The sequence below is a fragment of the Echinococcus granulosus genome, assembly GCF_000524195.1.
Source record: "Echinococcus granulosus chromosome Unknown EG_S00256, whole genome shotgun sequence".
NCBI classification, from domain to species: Eukaryota; Metazoa; Platyhelminthes; class Cestoda; order Cyclophyllidea; family Taeniidae; genus Echinococcus; species Echinococcus granulosus.
Window position 1 is genome coordinate 9,247 of NW_020170636.1, and position 7,534 is coordinate 16,780.

Consider the following 7,534-nt stretch of genomic DNA (forward strand, 5'->3'; position numbering starts at 1 on the left):
CCTTCTCTCTTGGCTGGATATCTTTCGAGTAATCCACAATTGGCATCCGTGCGAATGAATCCCAAAGGTTTTGTGATGTCTTCGAAACCATCCAGCTCTTCCAGCCTTGCACGGAACTCACCGCTCCTTGGTTGCCAAAATTAAGTGGTGATTGTGTGAATTATCTTGGCCTCGTTCGCAACCTCCACACGATTGCAACCACGTACGTAGAAGATGGTGTGAGTCTGCAGGACTAATGCCACTTCGACTTGCGAATAGGAGACTGTCAAAACCGTTTAACGTTGCGTGGTCCTTAGGCCTCTAGAAGAACGGCTAGAGGTACTTCAGATAGTAAAGCAGCGTTTTAGAGAACCGTGTATTGTCGCCAAAACTCGCATTGGCAAATGGATGGATGGATGGATGGATCAGGTTCTAAGTCCCCTGATGTAAGACCTCTGATCAAACTTGCCGACAAAGTAGAACCATGTCCAGCCACACGGTAACAGCTCAGCTATCATTATGACCAAAACAGCTGTTCGACTCTAAATGCGATTTTTTAGAAATTGCCGTATCAGCTGAAGAATGGGTGCTTTAGAGGTGCTTGTTCCATTATGGAGATGGACGCGATCCGACTTTCGATGAACCGACAAGATTCATTAGCTGTGGAGGTGCTGTTGTAATGCTTTACAAATCTCGACCAGATGTCTATGCCAGTAACTAGCTCGACCTCGCAAAAAGGGGAGAGTACTCAGGTCAGGAACTCGCTTCAGTGCCTTTAGTGTGGCAAACTTAACTGTCTTGAAGAGTGCTCTAACTTCCAGGAGTGACGAGTACGGACGATTGGATGAAGTCTAGCCGTGGAGTGAAGGACTACCGCCTGTCGCAGAGGGACGGCTGGGTTAGGCTATCCCAGACCCATTAGTGTCAAAGTTTTGTAAGGTGCAAGGCGTCAGGGTTAATCACCTTGGAGAAGGATAAATCGGAAGCAAGCCCAGAGCATGTGTTTAAATTCGATTGTGTACTCCCTTTTTCCTCATTTGTCGTTTTGCTTCTGTTGTTAACGTTGCTGTTGCCTCCATCATTGGGCGATGCACGTGGATGCCACTCCTGTCCTGTAAGGTTGGTTTCCTCTTCTCACTGCGAATTTGCACTTCATCTTCGTGTGGTTACTGTATTATTAGAACCACGTGGAAGGCAGTTGACTGGATGAATTATTCTGCTGGCCGATTTTCTGTTCTGTCCGGGTCGTGCGTTCAAGGTGGTGAGATTAGGTTGTTGCTGTTGTTGTTGTTGTCGTCCCAAACTCTGAGATTCTGAATGTAGCAGTGCAGTAATAATAGGTGCATTGAGTAGTGGGTGGAAGGGTGGAAGACTTGGGCGCAGGTTGAATAATCCAACTTGTGTTGGTTTGACAAGAATGGCCGGATCTGGGGCGTGTGAATGGAAGGGTGGTGCTCTGTTGATGCGTTGTGCTCGGGTCCTCCTGAGGCGTGTGAACCATTATGTGTGGATTAGTCGATGACTGGATTCTGGATTCCGGTTGTGCCGAGCATCTGTAAGGTTTCATTGTCCATTGTGGTATCAGCAGATACGCAGAAACTTTAATCCTGCTAACCCTAATGAGTCGCTTTTTCTTCCTTTCCCATCTTTAGGGTAGTGCTTCCGACTTTGCCTCACAGGCGCGCTACGACGAGATTAAGGTGAGTGTCGCCTCCCTTTTGAATGTTCTCACTTCTAGGCTTCGACAAATGCTTACTCCTGCACACCCTTTCCACCCTTCCAGGCCTTCTATGAAGAGCACGAAGTGCCCTGTCTACGGGTGATTCAACAGACGCTAGAGTCGGTGAAAATCAATGTGGAGCAATGGAAACGTGATGAAAAGGCGGTGGGCAAGTTTCTGCGCAAACTTGTTTGTTGATGAAGACCAGTGTTTTTCCTCCCCCTCCTTCTTGCCATTTATTTCCTGAATGCCGTTTTCTGGCTTATTGGGAAATATTGTAGGGAAGAAATATGTTACAAATCGTTACGTGAAATTGGATTTTCGTGCCATTGTGTATGTGGTTGGATAGATGAATTGACGGTGTGGATTGATGGATGGATAAATGGGTCCGGTGTGGGTGTATTGCTGGTTGGCGAGGTGGAGCTATTGGTGGTTAGATGGATGGGACAAAACAGCAGTGACTGGGTGGATTAACAGGCGGATGGATGAGGGTATGGCTACACGTCAATGTGTCTCCGCTAAAAGGGGCATCAAATTTTTCTTCTCTGTACTATTTTTCTTTTGCCTATACGATGAAACAGCGGCAAGTGGGTTCCACTCACAGGGATTTCTGTGGCGGGAGGAGACATCTCTCACGCATGGCTGAATCTGCGAGGACACCTAGTAGAGGTATAAGAATTGGCTTTTACTGCGATCCCGTGTTCTACAGGAAGGCTGTTAGTTGCCGAAGCGATACCAGACTCGAACGACCTAGACAGGTTTATCGTTTCCCAACGATCCACGAAAGGGGAGTTAACGTGTCTTTACCAAAATTTATTTTCAATTTCCGATCCTAATCTACCTGTGATTATGTCGCTGTGTAGTGCAAAAGAAATAGTTCAAATCCTTTCGTGGCGCCTGAAGATCTACGAGGTGAACACAGCTGCATTATCCCCCTCACATCCTTCAGTTGACTCATTTTCCAGCCTCATGGTTCACGAATTTCCTGAATTCTCCCTTTAACTTATAAGGAGCTTTTGATTACCCCCAAATATGATGGATGTAAACCCTTGTCGAATTTTTTACTCTGGAGTCTGTCTGATCACTTCGCAAACGGCGTATTCGACTGTGCCAGGAGTGCAGGAATTGACACGCGGTGTGTCTACTTAGTCCTGATAATTTGTAGAGCGGATGAGTAGCGCAGCAGCTTTACGCTGTATAAGCAACTCCTCACATTCCTTGATTAAGTGAGCATTCTGATTGTTTTTATCCCCGAGTGCACGAATGATGGTGAAAGGCTGTACCACTTTGAACTTGGCGTCGTCCAGGTGGAGAAGCACCACCTGAGAGGTGAACGAGTAGGAAATCGCCAAACAGACGGCAACGGATAGAGTGATGGAGGTGGCGACGGTGGCAGGTAGTGGCGGCCGACCGATTCACCAGCCCCTCAGCATCACTTCTTATATCCACTATCTACTCCATCCCACCTCTCCTCTGTCATTGGCTGAAAAAGTGAAGAGATAGGGAGGGATCTGCTTCAAACCTTTCAACTGGTGTTGAAACTAAGTGGGGTCGAAATTAGGCAAGGATCAGACAGCGAAGGGGTTTTTGTTGTCAACCAGCCTTCTGTCTTGACATTGTGCAACACTTGAATGCTTTTCAGTTCCTACGTTGAGGAATTCATAGGCCCAAATCTCTACAATTAAGTGATACTTCCATGATTATCAAGAGTGGTATTTTACAAGTGACCTCAGAGCGCACGATATCCACCTTAGCGGACACAACTCAGCACTTCAATCACACCAAATAGGAGAAGTGAACGATGAACTCTCCTTCTTTAAAACCACCTTCAATTGGTCTTGACAGCTGCCGTCAAAGTGTGTGGTCAAGTGATCTTGGCAAAGAGTTTGGAAGTAACTTGCAGCTCTGACACACCGCTTCGGGAACTGACGCTTCCATCAGCAATGATGTTAGATGGATAAAAGGCCTTGCCCAACTAGATGGATTTACTTTAACGAGACGAGCTGAAAAGAAGTCATTAATTTCGCTGTTTCTGGACGTCCCGAGACTGAAGAGTATGTCGTTCTCGTCGGGATTCCTGTCAAATATAGTGTAGTGACTCAGCGCATCAGGATAAAAATTCTCCCATTCTGTTGGACATATTCTTTCCTCTGATGGGATTGCATTCGCTCTATCTCAAGGTGCTAGAGTAGATGAACGGAGAGGTGAGTGTTAAGTGTACTGTTGGGGCGGCATTTACCATGGCTGCTGTGTAGAAATTTGCGTTGCCTATTCGATATGGAGATTTGTGCTTTGTGGTGGACTTACGAATCCCTTTGATTAGGTAGCCATGGATATGACATGCGGTATGATATGGACGTGTGGTACCATCTGCCGACCGGATTTCAAAGCGTTTGATGGCTGGTGGTATGACTGACCCACAAATACGAGCCTATGTGGTTAACCGATCTCCTCCTATGAATTTACTGCTTCCCTACTTTACTAATGACCTTCAACTTGGCATTTTTTATCATCTACTGACTTTGATTCAGCTCTTGCTTGTCTCCCGCATGACCATCACCAGCCTCACGAGTGGTTGAGAGTCCTTAGCCAGAAGAAATCCTCTTGCTACCCAATCACTGACCAACGTAGCATGCTGTGTTGAGCCTTTTCTTCACTGCGTGGCCACTCCCTCGCCTCACCAGACACCACACATGCTCGTTTGATCGGCCTCAGTAAACACCGGATTTTATTCAGCGAGGGGTCATGGGCTCCAAATCTATGTCTAAACTGCCTCGACAGCATCCACTGTTTCCGACTATCTACGAGAACGTGGCTGTGATGGCTGTGAAATCTCGTCGGTCAAATATGGCCGACCGACTGATACCATTTCACCTCCGAAAACGTCATGAAACAAAGGAGTAGACGAGCTTCATAACACTGTCTTGGAGGTCAAATCACCGAAGACAGAATAAGCTCTGATCAGTACCATACATTTCATCAAAACCATCGTTCCACCAATTTCCTTTGGCAGCATCTCTTCCCGTTTTGAAATTTCTCCTAGAGATTCAACAACTTTCAATGAGTAGAGGCACTACTCTACTGACCTACTGGTAGTAGTCACTTCGTCCTATTCAGTCCTTGACATTCGCACTGGCTTTGGGATGTAGGTGGTGAAAGAGGTGAACACATTTAAATGCACTGACTGGAGGTGGAAGTCCAAATGAAAGCGCAAATGTCCGGAGAAGAGGAAGGAGAAATACGAGTCATTCAAACAAAGGGCCACCTTATTTGTAGTATCTTAACTAGGGCGCTAGCTGCGCCAAGGGGTTGCCAAACACCACGTTTCATAACTGACCTTACACGTCACACAAGCAGATGTCACATTTGATGAAAAAGAAGTGGAGATAAGGAACTGGAAGAAACACAGTTGGTGACAACTTGTGCTCTATCAGAGTGGCAAGATGGTTGGGTCTTGGTGATCCAGCTCCCACTTCTTGAAGGGTTTCGAATTAACGAAGAAGGAAAGTGTGTTCATCGGTGCTGATGTTAATTGGTGGCAGCAGTGAATATTTCGCTTATTCCGAATTTCACACCTCCTCTCTGTTACCTAAATCATAATGGAGGGCGGGGACCTTTTCTTCATCCAGTACCGTCACGTAGCTCAGTACAGTAGCCACTGCATTTGATATACGACTTGAGTGATTTGAAAGTGCTTCGTGTCTGTCACCGCTTTTACAGTGAATCCCCGCCTCTTCATCCCTATTATTTAAACTAGCAGCAGCCTGTCTGCACTTAGTTCAAAGCTGCAAAATCGACTCCAGAGTTTGGTAAGCAGTTGGAAAGAATGTGTTACTGCACAGTACCTCAACCAGATGCAACACCTTTATAAAGACCCTCTATTTTCAATAATTATGATGGTTTTCTGCGGTACCAAAGAAATATGAAAGATGAACCAGTCGGTGTAAGAGGTCATCAACTGAGTTGGCAGGAGATTGAGAACAAACAGTAGGAGCTAAGAGATGGAAGAAATGAAAGCCACTCAGAAGTTGCAACTCAGTGATGAGATAGCCATGATCCTCGAACTTTCCAAACAGTCATTGCGGATTCATCATAATTGCTGCACATCCATACTGCTCACAACATTTTGCAGGTGCAGGATGACAAAAGGTCATCACAAACTTTTTCTGACTGACACCTATTTTTCCCACCTCCACTCCTCCCAATTTTCTCAACCAACACTTCCAAGTAATACAAAGAATCCGAAAATTTGGAAGTGAACTATTGGCAGGCCGTCTCGCTGTTAGGAAATTGAGGCACCTCCTTGAAGTTCAGCCTTTTACGGTATAGACACACACCAGGTCTCTACAAATCTCTCCATGTGGAGGTCCCACCTCAGCTTTCCTCAACTTTCCAATCCTCATCTCAACAAGGCGAACCAACACCCTTCTCGCTTGCATTCGGTGAGTTCACATTCTTCCACAGCCACACCACTATTGCTTGCAACATTTCCACTGGCAAACCGTTCGCCATTTTGACTCAACCGCGTCTGTGCACATTGCCATTTGCTGTTTCACTCCCACCCTACCACCACTTCGAAGCTCGCCTCCAACAGACTCATCTGCTTCATTGTGCGGAAGGATGCACGGTAATGAAAAGGCTTCTGGATGCCGTGATCAAGGGGGTGAATTGCATCTGCACAATACATCTACCCATAATACACTCTCCTTCCCAACTCACTTTTCCAACGCATCCACCCTGATGGCCCATCCCACTCCTCTTCCTCGTCCACGTAGTTGTCCTCCTCCTCTTCCTCCTCCTCCTCCTCCTCCTCCTCCTCCTCCTCCTCATCTTTTGAGTCCTAAACATTCACCTCCTCGTTCACTTGCATCCACCTCACCACTTTACACCTCAGCTTCAAGCAACCCCATGAAGTATGCACCCACGTGTACCGACTGCACCGACAGTCGTCCGACCAACCACTGACCACTAGACGACTCCGAGTCCCAATCCAATGCATCCCTCCTCGCAGTACCACCAACAGCAGCTTGCACCTCACCACTGCCTCCTTCCCAATTCTACATTCATCACCTGCAGGCGGATGGGTAAGCACGACTGCTTACCAACCCAACACCGACGATGACTTTGCCTTCTCCAGTGCATTCATCCTCAAGTAAACGCATTTCTTCTGCTCAAACTTGGACACCTGTACAGTACACCGTAACGAGCTGCCGTCCATCCGTCTAATTGGAATCCTCTCCACGGTGGAAGACAGTGTCTCCTGCCTTCCCTCTAACCTGACCTTTTGCTATCCACCTCTCCTCTCCATCATTCATGTTGCCCATTGCATCAACTTTCCCCCTACCACTACTTCTACTACTACTGCTACCACCACTACCTCCACAGCAGTTCACCCTTCTTCATGCATCATGCACTGCGCATCCAGTCTCATGTGTCACTTGTGCCAAACAATCCTCCATCCCCCTTGTAGTGGCTCCAACCGAATTGAACCCCTCACATTTACCCTCATATTTTTCTTACTCCCTCAGTGTTTGTGCTAGCTACAGTTGATGATGTCGCATCTGCAGTCAATAAAGTACACCCTATGCCTCCCCCACGTAGAATAGTCTACTGAAGTGGCATCACAAGTAATTTGTCGCTGACCGTAACGGTACGGAGGCCACGGTCAGTATGGATAGATTGGAAGCTGGTTATGTGGACAGATGTTCTACTACTGCTTCTTTTGTATCCCATATCCCATAACGCATACCCCTTGACACCATGCTACTCGAAATTGCCTCTGTCCGCATCCACACAAATAAAACCCTCCTCTGTAGAAGCAAATCTACCTCAATC

The 7,534-nt window shown here is 46.8% G+C and overlaps 2 protein-coding genes across 2 annotated transcripts in view; both read left to right on the forward strand. All coding sequences in view use genetic code 11, as the record gives it.

Moving 5' to 3' along the window:
• EGR_10706 (Puromycin-sensitive aminopeptidase) overlaps positions 1–1,897 on the forward strand; it is a gene marked incomplete at both ends in the record, with an annotated part of 8,780 nt that extends 6,883 nt beyond the window's left edge. The window contains 3 exons of the mRNA XM_024499955.1: positions 801–877; positions 1,632–1,679; positions 1,763–1,897. Of these exons, the coding sequence (XP_024345626.1) occupies positions 801–877; positions 1,632–1,679; positions 1,763–1,897 (260 nt within the window). The remainder of the gene's footprint in view (positions 1–800; positions 878–1,631; positions 1,680–1,762) is intronic.
• A 4,542-nt stretch (positions 1,898–6,439) lies between these two features.
• Positions 6,440–7,534, forward strand: part of EGR_10707 (hypothetical protein) — a gene marked incomplete at both ends in the record, with an annotated part of 2,369 nt that continues 1,274 nt past the window's right edge. The window contains one exon of the mRNA XM_024499956.1: positions 6,440–6,612. Within this exon, the coding sequence (XP_024345627.1) occupies positions 6,440–6,612 (173 nt within the window). The remainder of the gene's footprint in view (positions 6,613–7,534) is intronic.